This window comes from Ctenopharyngodon idella, chromosome 24 (genome assembly GCF_019924925.1).
Source record: "Ctenopharyngodon idella isolate HZGC_01 chromosome 24, HZGC01, whole genome shotgun sequence".
Classification (NCBI taxonomy): domain Eukaryota; kingdom Metazoa; phylum Chordata; class Actinopteri; order Cypriniformes; family Xenocyprididae; genus Ctenopharyngodon; species Ctenopharyngodon idella.
Window position 1 is genome coordinate 25,481,145 of NC_067243.1, and position 14,791 is coordinate 25,495,935.

The following is a 14,791-nucleotide window of genomic DNA, read 5'->3' on the forward strand; positions in this document are numbered from 1 at the left end:
ATCCAACATTTGGATCCAGTCCTTTTAGGCCTACTACAAACACAAACAAACAAAACAAAAACTATATCAGTTAAACATAGATAGTGAGATATTTGTGTTTGATTCACTAAAAAGAACCGAGTCATTTGAGTCATTTTGGTAATCGAACAACAGTGGTGGCGCTATGTGTTTGATTCATTAAAAAGAACCCGCTCCTAAGAGTCATTCGTTCGGGAATCGGACTAAACTGGTCGGGCAGTCTGTTCGCACTGTATAGCGGTGTTGTGTGGTGGTGCAGTTGAATAAGAATTGCGACTGAAAGAGACTCTGTCTGTGTATTTAGTAGCCTACATTCCGTTCATTTCGAGGGAAGAATGCACGTGTGAGAAATGTGTAGTTCACGCTGGTGATGTGACCTCTTTTGGTTAAATGGGAAGTTTCAGACGTGTGTGCGATATTGACATTGGATCAGGACGTTAAAGCTGTCGGTCCTTTGACCATCATCTGCTCACAGAAGGAAATATTCACATGTAGCAACATTACAGAGAGATTAATTTCGTTGCGTGATGGGGAATGGGCTCTGCACCGAGAAAGCAGGTTCTCCCAGGTAAAATTACCATTTTTTTAAATTATTATTATTATTATTTTTTATATTTTATAATATTTATTATTTTATGTTTCAAAGAAACGACACGTAACGGCAATGACAATTTAAAATCTCCATTTAGACATTCATTTTAATTAACTTCTTTTTTAACTAGTGTATGAAATATTTTCTGTCACGCATTGTCAGATTAATTAGGTTAATCTATAATGTTTTTCTTCTGACGTAAATTTCCCTGTAATCCAATTTAAAGGAGTGTGCTTCAGTGTGATTAGAGAAAAGCTAAACAACACACTAAAACAGTTCACAGATAAACCTGTTCTATCAGTTTGTATTGCTGCTTATACTATATTTGCGTTATGAATGTTAAATATACTGTATTATATTTTCATTTACATTATGGTGAATCCATTTTCGATCAATACTCAGTGTTTAAGCAAGATAAATTCAAACATATAGGCGTATAATAAATATACGCCTATATTTTAATTCATGGTGGTAACAGAAAGGATATGGTTTCACTGTATTCATTTGTAAAATGTTGTTGAAGGAAGATATTGTACTTTTTTTCATTCTCACAGTAGACGAGTCTCTCAGCAGTGATTCATCATCATCTTCCTCATCACCACCACCTTCATCGTTGAATAATTCTGCTGTACCACTGATCATCATCACGGCTCCATCTCGAGAAAACCTTTTGGAAAGGCCAGTGGGCCTGAAAATAGAGGAAGCGAATAAAGAGTCGCGGCCCACGAGAAGTCCTGTGTTTGTTGGTCGAGGTCGTTTTGTCACGGGCACAGCTTGATTTAATGAGGTATGAAATTAAAATGTCAGTTATTCTAGTCATGGGGGTAAATGTTACTGAGCTATTTCCACATAAAGTTATCTTTCCCTCAGGGGCGCTGTGAGTTTCAGAAGGCAGAAATCTCCACTGAGCGGCATTCAAATCGCAGGACATTTTTTACGTCACACACACGTCATATTCATTTCAAGGATTGGTACTGGTACATTTGGAAATCCGTCTCCAGCTTCCATAAAATGATCCAATATAAATCCTCGGTAGGCTACAAATCTTGAAGCCTGGCACATATCCTAACCATCCCAATCCTAACCCTAAAAAGTAGGCTACGTGTTGTCTGAGTGTTTTTTTTTTTTTTTTTTTTAGAAAGCTGGATAGTATCTAAACCAAACCATAATAATAGAAATGACAATCTTTAATAAACATTTAATTGATAATACACTGTGAAGACTTTGAAATAACATTATTATTTCGTCTGCTACCCTCCATGCATTTTATAAACCTTACTTAAATTACCATCCATCCCTTGGCATTATTATTTAAACAACAAAAAGATCATGAGGTAATAAAAAAAAAAAAAATACAATGCAAACAAGCCCTTTCAATCAGTAATAAATCAATAAAAAAAAATACTCTGTCGCTTTTTTATTCAGTATTATAGAGTTAATGTACTGCCTGATCTCATATATATATATATATATTTCAGTTAACAGATTTACATTTGTGTTGTGCGAGAACATAAACTCACTGAACGCTGACAGTTGTCCATATGGACGATTAAATGGGCGACTGTAAGCTTTCACGGAGTTGCCTTCCTGTTGCTACTTGAGATGTCCTAGATTTGCTTCTCTTTTGTGAAAACATAACATTAAGGTGTAATATGTGTTACATTAATCATTGATCCGGACGAATCTGGAGTGATTGGAGATGGAAAGCACGGCAGAAACAGATCTAGAGCCGTTAAAGCTGAAATCTTTAAAAACAAACAAGACGTTTGTAATACCGCACAGAGAACGGGTAAGACCGGCTGTCTTTTAAATATAAACTGTATTTTTATTATAAAAAATGAGATACGTGAACATTTATTGCAGTGTTTGTGCGTGATGTGTGTAGTTGGGGAAATGCAGGAATGTGAAGGAGTATGAGAAGATGAATCGGATTGGAGAGGGAACATATGGAATCGTGTGTGAGTCTCCAGCAGGACTGATAATGGTCATATATAATGAAAATATTATGCATAATTAAATCTGTAATGTGTCATCCATAAATATTATTAATCAAACAGCTATTTAGATTTCTTGATTAATTGATTGTGGTTTTACAGACCGAGCACGTGATACAAGGACAAATGAAATTGTTGCTCTGAAGAAAGTGCGAATGGATAAAGAGAAAGATGGTCAGTTTGATTCTTCAAAGGGAAAATAGTTCATCCCCAAAATGAATATTTTGTTATAATTTATTTACTCTCCTATCGTTTCAGACCTGTATGTTTTTCGTTTTCCATGGAACACAAAAGGAGATGTAATGTTTACTTAGGCTACTGCTCTTTTCCATGCAATGAAATTGGATGACCTTATTGCATCCATATGAAAGTAATTTTTTCCAAATAGGGAAAAGAAGAAACATTCAGGTTCTTAGCTGTAGAAGATGCTGTAATGATACAACCATCAAGCAACAAATTATATTCTAGCATTTTATGTTTACAGCTGATAATGTGGTGAAAAGCAGAGGACCAAATACTGATCCCTGTGGCACTCAATCGTGCTTGGGCCGACATCTCTTTTTTTTTTTTTTTTTTTTTTTCTAGCACAAATAATTTATCAGATAGGTAGGATCTAAAACAGGGGTGCAAAACTCAGTTCCTGGAGGGCCACAGCGCTGGACCAGGATTGAAATCCACTGATGTAAACCATGCTAATTCTCAAGCCAATGCAGCAAAATATTGTGGTCTATGCTTTCAGAGGCGGCACTAAGATCTTACACTGTTAGATGGGAGATGCAGAAAATAAGAGCACAGTCTCTACTATAGACTGTTCTCTACATTTCTTCACTGATGCTGTTTCTCAGCAAAAATAAACTTTTTGAGTTTTAATTGTGTAACTTTTTTCTAATATTTTTTATAAATGGGAGGTTTGGCTTACAATTAACTAGTTCTCCAGGATCAAGTTGTGGTTTCTTGGTAAGGGGTTTGATGCTGCGTTCACACCATGTTGTAATTACCGTGGGCTCGAGATGACAACACGCAACATTCTGTTCAGAGCCGTTCACGTCCTCGGACTAGGAATGTGTTTCTATGGTGACACATGCCATATGGGTTTCTTTTATGATGCTTTTTGTCCTTGTTGGAGCTTGATAGAACCATTGTCCGTTCACTTTTATTGTATGAAAAAGAGCAGCTTGGACATTATGCTAAATCTCACTTTTTGTGTTTTATAGAAAAAGAACAGGTTTGAAATTGCATGAGGTTTAGTAAATGATACACATTAAGTTTAACATGCACCAATTATTTCACACATTTAAATTTAGCCATCAGCTACTGATTTACACTATAAATATAGTCAATATACAACTTGACACTCACAATTACAACACTCCAAGGAAATGCTTAAACTACATTTCACATTTGTAGAAACAGAAACCTTGTATGGTATTTATTTTGTTTATCTGTGTTTAGGGATTCCCATCAGCAGTTTGAGGGAAATTAACTTGCTGATCAGACTGAGACACCCAAACATTGTAGAGCTGAAAGAGGTGGTGGTGGGAAGCCATTTAGAGAGGTGAATACTGTACATTCACAGATATAAGCACAGACTTGTATGAAATTCATGTGTAATTGGTCTTGTTGGACCATGTCTTGTTTCATAATACCTTGTTATTTTTAACATCAGCCTCTTTCTGGTGATGAGTTACTGTGAGCAAGATCTGGCCAGTCTTCTAGAGAACATGCAGTCACCTTTCTCTGAAGCTCAGGTGCGTTTGATCAATGACCTCTTCTTCATTCACTGAAATGCTGTGTCATACATCAGAATCAGAATAGGTTTTCTAAGACGTAGTAAGAATTTGACTTGGCAGTTGCAGATACTGAAGAGAGGCAAAATAAGAAGTCTAATGTAGAGGTTATACTTAAATAAAATGCATACAGATTAAGAAAGAAGCAACAGTGCGAGTTAATGACCAAACGCATCATTATAAAAGTTCACAATGCTGTTGCAGATTAAATATAATGTGGATAACATTTAATAAATATCTTTAATCACTCAACCCCTTTATCTAATCCGCTCTGCTTAAACATCCGTCTCACACATCCGTCATGTTTGTAGTTTTTTTAACACTTTTTATTCTGTAGTTCTAATCAAATCCTTGTCCAACACGCAATGGGTTATGGGCACTATTAGCCGTTCGAGTGTGCACGGATCTGCACTTTGGATTCTAACCTGAAAAAGTAGCCCATCCGGGTATATTTGGAATACTCATTTTAACATCCTATGATTTGGGACACACTAATTATAATTTTGAATACTATTTAGGATTGACGCAGCAATGTTTTTGAGCTCCTGGATCATATTGAGATCATCATGATCAAAAGTTATTAAAAGCTTTTCATTATTTTCTCATTATTTTCATTAAGCCATTGCATTGAAAACACAGGGCCTCATTTAAAATGATCCTATATTTGGATGTTTGACAGTTCCTGAAATGGATGTTTTTGGGCCGATACCGATTTTAACAAACCGATGGCCAATTCTGATACCGATATTTGTCACTTGCTCTCTTATTTGAAGTTTTGTCATTAAAATAGTGTTTTGATAAAAGCAAAGTTCAAAAACAAATGCATTTGATAGTTGTACTGCTGCCTCATCAAATAATTTCTAATGAACATGGATTGGATACATATGAAATAATCAGTGCTTTTTAGGTAGGTTTAACAGTAGTTTTCAGGTACAGAAATAAAGTAAACAAATGTAAAATAACACTGCATATTCTTCACTGTATAAATTAAATGCATAGTAATCCTTATTAAAGTTACAAAAGTTATTTAGTCAAGAGTAGTGAGCTATTTTTTTTTTTTTTTTTTTTTTTCTGCCTTTTATTGTTTAACATTAAAACGCAGACAGCAGCGCAGCAGGAATAATTAGGTTGCTGTCACTTTAAGAGCTGCACGGATCCAATATACTGTTACGCAATCGCTTTTATTTCTCAGCTGTTTACTTTCATTTAAGACATAACCGACTGTGTTTATAAGGATACTCACCAAGACGGCCCTTTGATGTAATTCTGTGTGAATTAGAGGAAACGAAAGACAACTCCATTCAATATTCACGCGCTGTCTGAGACGCTGCTTTCTGGGCATGAACTTCTCACACATTGAGTAGAATTAGGTTGTCTTTCACGTCTTCTTGTGCTTGAATATTTAAATTTGCAAGGCTTACAACCATATGCAAAGGATAAACTTTCGCAAAGATGTAGCACTGGCCCATTCGTGACTGTGACAGTGTTGTGTAGTGGTGTGTTTTCTGCGTCAAAATTAAAGACAGACTGCGAAAATTCTTGCCATCAGGTCCTCGTTTATTCTGGATAACACAAATGGAAATATATGAGGATTTGTGCAGCATATGAACCAGCAAATACGGCCCTAATTGAATCACTGCAAAAACTTGTGCGACCTACCACTGTGACGTCTTATGCAGACTGAGAAGCGGCAACATGCAGGGTTGCCAGGTTTTCACAACAAAACCCGCCCGATTGGTACTCAAAACTAGCCCAATCACATCTCAGGGGGGTCTCCTGGTAAAAATCGCATTCGGGAGGGTAAAATCCGCTTTTTTGGCGTGGTTCCCCTGGTAAAATTTGCATTCCAGGGGCTGAATATTATGTTATTTGGGGTCACTTCAACCCGCGGACCTGAAAAACAAGCTGTGGCGACGGTGTAAAAGTAGCCCAATTCCGTGGGAAAACCGCGGACTTGGCAACACTGGCAACGTGCGCCAAGTCAGTATGGTGGCAGGAAACCCCAAATATGGTCATGACAAGTGGAATCACAAAATCATTTTCTAAATACACACCTGCTACAGTTGCACAGTTCAGTTGTCCAGAGTGTTATTCATGCTGACCCCGATCAGTTCTTATTGTTGAGCCCTAAAAGCTAAATTAAGTGACTACATCAATGAAGAAATTTGTTCTCTTGTAAACAATTTTGTATTTTGTACAGAGTTCATTTTGTATTTAAGTATTTAATTATTTTACCCAAAGAAAAACATTGGATTATGCAACAGACATTATACAGCTCAGTTCCTTCACGCAGTTAATTAATAAACCATCAGTTTGTTATATCGGTCTTTTCCATGCTACGGCCGTTATGCCGATGGTTGTAAATTGATCAAAAATCGGCTGATAAATATCGGTGGCTGATACATCGGTGCATTTCTAGTCCCTACCAATGACTTATAAAACATCTGTACACAAAAAATGTTCCTAAATGCATCCCTCTTAATAAATTTCAGTTCATCTTTAATTTTTAATTAACAAGTGCAGAACAGAACAGGCACAAATTTCCCTTTATGGCTCAGAAGGAGTACAATGCTCAGCATCATGGGCAAGGAAATCCAAGCATGTATGGCCCGGTTTCTGGCCAACATGTGTATTTATAAATTCACATAAATTCATTGATGTAATTATCACAAAGCAGGTGATAATTACATAAGAATATTTTCACATCATTTTTAAAATCGCACTTTGTTCCTCACTTTTGATGTAGGATGGAAGCCATGGAATTTTGGATCAAATCCGATCTTATGTGTGTTTTATAAATGAGGCCCCTACTTTGATTAACTACCCCTACAGCGTTTTTCGGATCACCACCAAATTGTGACCAGTTAAAAAAAAGTTATGGAATTTTTGATGGGTCAAACAGTTTGCATGTAATGCATCAATGTTGTGAACACCTAACAAGATGTTTGGTACAATTATCATTGGAAATGGAATCTCTAATTGAATTCATTCATAGTAGATCTGGCACTGTTGTCTTTGGTCCCAGAATTAATCTTTTCTTTGCCTTTCACAGGTGAAGTGTATAGTTCTTCAGCTGCTTAAAGGACTGGCATATTTACATCACAACTTCATTCTTCACAGGTCAGAGCGTGTTAATTCATTCATGTTCAGTAACACATTTCTGGTCTATTTCTTCAACTGCACAGTGAAAGATCATTTTCTTTCCCACATTTAAGAGCCTCTGTTGCTGAATGTACAGTATCTGCCAAAAGGTTGGAAACATTACAATTTTTTAAAGTTTTTGTAAGAAGTCTCTTCTGCTCACTAAGGCTGCATTTATTCCATTATTTGTGGTAAAATAAAAAAAGACAGAGAGAACTTAATACTTTTGTTTATCAAGGATGCATTAAATTGATCAAAAGTGACAGTATATTTGGATATTTGTAATATTACAAAAGATTTCTATTTAATAAATGCTGTTTGTTAAAAACTTTCTATTCATTAAAGATTCCTGAAAAAGTATCACAGTTTCCAGAAAAATATGAAGCAGCACAACTCTTTTCTATATTGATATTTATCAGAAATGTTTCCTCAGCAGCAAATCAGCATGATTTCTGAAGGGTCATGTGATACTGAAGACTGGAGTAATGATGCTGAAAATTCAGCTTTGTTCACAGGAGTTAATTACATTTTAAAATATATTCAAATAGAAGACAGTTTAAATTTTAAACTTTTAATTTGTAATATTATTTCGCAATATTAATCTTTTTACTGTATTTTTGATGGAGTAAATGCAGAAGAGACTTCTGTCAAAAACATAAAAAAATTGTCATTTTCCAAACATTTGACACATGCTATATACTGATTATCCATTATGAATAATTAGGGCTGGGTATTGACACAATTTTCACGATGCCATTCGATTTCTATTCGCATGCTTGCGATTTGATTCGATTACGATTTCGATTCGATTAGATTTGATATCGATTATCAGTATATTTCTCAACTAATGCTGTAAACTACACATGGGAGTCAGTTGGTACTACTTTACTATAATATTGAAGGTTAAAATGAACTTACTAGGTACAAATATGCCTAAAGATACGCTGTATACGGCATCTAAACGGAAACACTTTGGTTTCCAGAACAAGGGAGCCAAATCTGAGAACTAAAACCATTGAGTTAATCCATCCTGGTGTCTGTGAGCTCCACTCAGATAAATATACAAACACTTAAATTACACTCAATTATGTTTTATATATATATATAATAAATAGTTTAGAATTTCATAATCATATTTCTACTCCAATTCGTTTTTTTTTTTGGTTTTTTTTAAATATAAACATTTGAATCGTGGCTGTCATAACTGATTTATTCAAACATGCATTAAATATTGAAGAACATTATAATGAATATGTAACGGTGCATAGCTATATTTATCAGAATGCTGCTCTCTAGAGTTCATTTTTCTAGCTGACTAATGAGTTTATGGTCACTGAATATGTTTTTCTGAGGTAAATGTGACGTTACGTGACATTGTTTACAAGCTGTTTTATCGACGTCTTTCCGAGGTTTAAACACTGATTGAGCTATTACAAGAGACATGATACGGATTTCGGTAAGTTGTACTGTGTATGTTAACATACCTTCAGATGTTTAGTCATGTTTATTTCGCGCTGTAACTGGTATTAAAGCGGAGGAGAGGATGTTCACGTGCTCCGTGCTGCCGCTTCTCTTTAACTGAGGCGCTAAAGCGATCTGTCACGTCACATTAAACAGCGCCAAAACGGTATTTATTTTTTGAATCTCATAATAAGATGGACGTCATTTGAAATCTGAGACTTTGCTTCATATCAAAAGTAACAAAGCAAAAAGATAATTGCGATTTATTGAATGGGTGGCGCGCTACATGTTCTATTCATTCATCAACTGAAAACAGACTAGACTAATCGATTCTTGGGATTTAAGGATCGATATCGGTTCGTAAAAATGAGAATCGATTAAAATCGAGAAATCGATATTTTTTACCCAGCCCTATGAATAATGATGAATGTCATTATTTCTCATGTTGATGCTGGTGATTTTTATTAAAGGGATTTGAAGGTGTCCAATCTACTGATGACAGACAAGGGCTGCGTTAAGATAGGTGAGTGGATATAAATAAACTGTCCTTTTCTGAGAATAGTGAGAATTTAAAGGGGAAATGTGATTTAATTGGCATGAATAATGTGAAAATGCTCTTGCAAGTAGGCTTGATTATCTTTTATGTACTTTATAGCATAATTTATTTTATGCTTTTGGGGAACTATGACCTAGACACGTTCTTGGCAGGTTTTATGAGATTCACCCACATAGACTTCTGTCAGTGATGGATGTCTGATGGTTTTTCCACAGCTGACTTTGGTCTGGCGCGTGTTTATGGTATCCCTTTACAGCCCATGACTCCTCGAGTAGTCACTTTGTGGTAAGCAGTTAAACTGATTAGACTCTCTATCATCCTGCTAATCCTTCAAATCTCTCTTTCCATCACTGACAATGTTTTCTTTACAGGTATCGAGCACCAGAGCTCCTCCTAGGGACCAAAACTCAGACGACCGCCCTGGACATGTGGTGAGAACTGGACAAACAGTGCTAGAACAAAAGCCGCTTTTCCACTGTTGGGCCGAACTGTTCTCATTGTGTAACTGTTCCATTTTGTGCCGATCTGGTGCCAGCTGGTACGGTTACGGTTTCTTTTTCCACTGTGGGGCTGATAACGACCACTCTTTTCAATTTAATATATGAATGAATTTAATTTAATCCTCAGTGTTGACATCACTTCACGGATTCTACCAGCACAGTCTGTAATCGTGCCATGCCATACCAGGTTCAAGTGGAAACACAACTGGAACCGGTCCTTACCTTTCTAAGAACTGTTCGGCTCGACAAAGTAAAAGCGGCTAAAGTCTTATGTAATCAGATTACCTTTTCAGATATTAGTCAAGAGACAGAGTGGAAAGACAGAGAAGGAACGGAGAGACTTGTAAGACTTAAGCTTTTTGGTCATGTGTCTGTAGATAGACAGCAATCAGTGGAACTGATATTAGTTTCTGAGTACAAAATAGCAAAAAATAAGTCCGCAATAATAGGGAAAATAAAATAAATGTTGATGTGAAAAAAACAGAAAGTGTGATAAATATTTTTTTTATACAAGTCAGCTTTGATATTATTACTCCTGTTATTATAACAGCGCTTCTCTATTCTTGTCATTATACTGCAATTATAAGAATACTATATCACAGTAATGAAGCAAATTAATTTTATATCATCAGATGTTTTGCAGCGATTGATGTCTGTATAATCAGATGGGTCGTCTCGCATTTAACGAACGTGAATGATTTTTCGAAGAGATCGTTCGAAGGCGAATTGTTTTGTTCATGATGTGAATGTTTTTCTGTGGTATGTACTGTGTGTGTGTGTTCTTGTATACATGGTTTATGAGGACACAAATGTGTATAATGACGTGGGTATTACAACGTAAACATGGTTTATGAGGACACTTCCTGTGTCCTCGTAAAAAAAATGGCTTAAAAAAACATACTAAACTGTTTTTTTTTTTTTTTTTTTGTAATTCAAAAAATGCAGACAGTTTTCTGTGATGGGTAGGGGTAGTGTAGGGGGGTAGAATATAGTTTGTATAGTATAAAAACCATTACATCTATGCAGAGTCCCCATAAACCACATATACAAGTGTGTGTGTGTGTGTGAGAGAACCCTGTGGACGTGTTGTATTAAGATGTCTCAGCTGATCTGATTGCAGGTGGTCAGCACTAAATAGATGGAGATGTATGGAGATGTCAGAAACATGTGACCACCTGTCGTCTACTCACCTGTCAGTCAACCAGGGGTGTGAAGTAACGACAAATTGATAATAAACATGATATTTTATGTGCAACAATAACTCTCTCAGTGTTTGTTAAAGGGGTACTTCACCCAAAAATGAGAATTATCCCATGATTATCCCATCTTCTTTCAGACGAACACAATCGGACATATATTAAAAAATATCCTGGCTCTTCCAAGCTGTATAATGGGAGTAAATGGGGGGGGTGTTTTGAAGGCCAAAAAATGCATCCATCCATCATAAATATAATCCATACGACTCCAGGGTGTTAATAAAGGCCTTCTGAAACTAAGTGATGGGTTTTTGTAAGAAAAATAGCCATATTTAAAACTTTATATAGTAAAATAACTAGCTTCCAGCAGATGGCCGTACGCATCAATTTGCGACGGAAGCGTAACCTCTGACCCGACGCAATGACGAACGCGGAGGCGCAGAGGATAGAGCAAAACAAAACTCTGGTCATGAATTAGAAGTCTAAAAAGATAATTTTTAAAGAGAAATGTCTGAGGATTCGATAGAAGAGAAGCTTGAGTTTGTTGCACAGCCCTATTTGTTTGAACTGCGAGAGGCGACTAAGCCTACGATACTCCTACAATCCTGCGTCATAAATCGCTTCAGAGGTTACTCATTTAGCACAAGTCAACTTGCACAGTATGCGTATGGTCATCTGCGGGACATCCCCTCAAAATCTGATTAGAGGAAGTCACACAAGACACATTTAAGTCGCATGTTACTGCCAAGTGTAAATGGTGATTTGTCTTCTCTGGCCACTTGTGATCGGATTACACGAGAGAGATCTAAATACTGAGAGTGTGTGTGTGTGAGAGAGCCTCAGCTAAAGTACTTTTGACAGCAAAAATACCCTTTCCATCAAAACAAAATGTAGCGTCATCACTTTTGTGGAGAGTGACACATTAAAGTTATCAGAGGTTGAGCTACAAATAATCGTACTCTGTCTCTTTAAAGTCTAGTCTTGCTCTGTTGTTATCCATCAGTGACACTGATATCACAAAAACAACTGTAAGAGCTCTTTTAGTCTTGCCCAGCACTATGTTGTGTGTTCTTGGACTCCCACGAACCAGAGCTGGAGCCTTTTCAGTGCTTCATGAACAGATGTCTATGTTCTCCTCTTGCAGGGCCGTCGGCTGCATCTTTGCTGAGCTTCTTGCCCATAAACCTCTTCTGCCCGGAGCTTCAGAGATCCAGCAGGTGGATTTGATCGTACAGCTGTTGGGAACACCCAACGAGAGCATCTGGCCGGTACTGAGTTTAGCTTCAAAATGAGATCCATAAATGGAGGAAGTGTTTTATCTGAGTTAAGATGTGAAAGAATACCTAAATGCATAGTTTATTGTGGATTTTAGGGATTCTCGCGTCTGCCGCTGGTTGGACAGTACAGTCTGAGGAAGCAGCCCTACAACAACTTAAAGAACAAGTTCACCTGGTTATCAGAAGCTGGTTTGAGACTGCTCAACCTTCTGTTCATGTACAACCCACAGCGCAGGTACAGGAAACACACATTTCATATATATATATATATATATATATATATATATATATATATATATATATATATATATATATATAATATATATATATAGAGAGAGAGAGAGAGAGAGAGCGAGAGAGAGAGAGAGATAGTGGGAAAACTATTTTGTTTTTTTTATTAGATATGTATTTTATCTTATGGTGGCACATTGCTGCCACATACACGTTGTTAAAACATCTTTTCTCGTAATAGAGATATGTTGTAAAAATTACATCTTTTCTCGTAACAACTACATATTTTCTCGTAATAACGAGATGTAGTTAAAATTAGTTTTTCTCATTAAAACAACATTTTCTCCTAATAAAGAGATGTTGTAAAAATGACATCTTTTCTCGTAATAACAAGATGTCATTAAAATTAGTTTTTCTCATTAAAACGATATTTTCTCGTAATAACGAGATGTCATAATAACGTTTTCTCATAATAACAAGATATGTCGTAATAACATCTTTTCTTGTAATAACAAGATGTTGTCGTAAAACCAACATATGCCGTAAAAACGACATATTCTCGTAATAACAAAATTTTATGTCATAAACACGACATCTTTTCTCGTAATAACAAGATATGTCATTAAAATTACAGTTTTCTTGTTAAAACCACATATTTTCTCGTAATAACGAGATGTCGTTAACTACATATTTCATACCTGTAAGGACATAATGTCTCGTTATTATGAGAAAATGTGTAGTTTTAACAAGAAAAATGTCATTTTTACGTCATAACATCTTGTTATTATGAGAAAAGATGTTGTTTTTACGACATCTTGTTATGATATAATTGAGTGGAAAAAAATATGTATGTGGCAGCAAGGGCGCCACTGTATTTAGATATGTATTTTAAATGTTACATTACATAGCTTGAAACTAACAGTCGATGTTTTGGTCCTTGTGACTAAATAAAAAACGTATATCATGCTATTTATTGCACTGTTTCTTATAGAGCCACAGCTAAAGATTGTTTAGAAAGTTCCTACTTCAAGGAAAAGCCCTTGCGTAAGTACAGGCTTGTTTAGTTTCTTAGTTTTACACATTTCTCTATATTGAGATGCTGTTTTTAAGTGGATTTTGCTGTGATGTTTTCTCCATGTTTTACTCCGCAGCGTGTGAACCAGAGCTGATGCCCACATTTCCTCACCACAGAAACAAACGGAGCGGTTCTGTGCATGAAAGCCAGTCCAAAAGAAGCAAAGTATGATGAACTCTGCCTGATGGGTGACGGCAGTCACAGATGATATCGCAAATGAGCTTTACTTTCCAAATGGGAAATGTGTGTTCTTATACTGCAAGATATTTTGCAAATAACATGTTCAAACTTAGACACCAGATACATTGTAAATAATACAATTAAATCATAGTTAAGTTAAATGATGCTGTAGCATTTTTTTCTTTTTTTTTTGTACAAAGATTAAAAAATACAATGTAATGTCACTTGTTATTCATTTTTATCAAAATGTCACCTTTGCTGGGTTGATTGTGGGTTTAACCTGCTTAGTATTTTTTGTTGATGTATGAAACGGAAGAATTCATGGGAAATTTAGTGTTGATAAACCAATGGCCTAGAATGAGCTTGAAAAAGTATGATTTGAAAAGTATGGTTAAGTGTATGAGACACGATGGGGCTCTCAGATATATAAAGTATAAAATATATATAAAATATATCTTTTTTAAATTTTTATATATATATATATATATATATATTTGTGACATTTATATAGCACTTTTCTCAGCACTCAAAGGGCTTTACATGTAATTTCAGCACAATATCAGTATCAGCATGAGTGCCGATTTTGTGAAATATTAAAATTGGTTGCCACATAAAATCAATACCTGCATAGGTACACCGCATTTAAAGGTATATTTCACCCCAAACTAAAAAATTCTGTCATGTACTCATGATTTTCGTTCATCTTAGAAACACAAAACAAGATATTTTAATGAAATCTGAGAAGACTCATTCCATTTCAAGTCCAGGTAACCAAAACTTAAA

General features: G+C 35.8%; 1 protein-coding gene across 3 annotated transcripts; it reads left to right on the forward strand.

The window, feature by feature from the left end:
* The first annotated feature begins 202 nt into the window (after positions 1-202).
* Positions 203-14,227, forward strand: cdk10 (cyclin-dependent kinase 10). Of its 3 annotated transcripts, none has more exons than XM_051884000.1 (15): positions 203-586; positions 1,165-1,397; positions 1,481-2,399; positions 2,496-2,568; positions 2,707-2,778; positions 4,057-4,159; positions 4,271-4,352; positions 7,444-7,511; positions 9,464-9,516; positions 9,765-9,834; positions 9,921-9,980; positions 12,390-12,513; positions 12,618-12,757; positions 13,745-13,797; positions 13,905-14,227. In XM_051884000.1, the coding sequence occupies exons 3-15, from the start codon at positions 2,310-2,312 to the stop codon at positions 13,997-13,999; spliced, it is 1,083 nt and encodes a 360-aa protein (XP_051739960.1). In that variant the 5' UTR covers positions 203-586; positions 1,165-1,397; positions 1,481-2,309; the 3' UTR covers positions 14,000-14,227. The 3 variants fall into 3 exon arrangements, with proteins under 3 accessions (XP_051739960.1, XP_051739962.1, XP_051739961.1); XM_051884002.1 differs by having other exon boundaries at positions 2,301-2,399; XM_051884001.1 differs by having other exon boundaries at positions 1,168-1,397.
* The last annotated feature ends 564 nt before the right edge of the window (positions 14,228-14,791 follow it).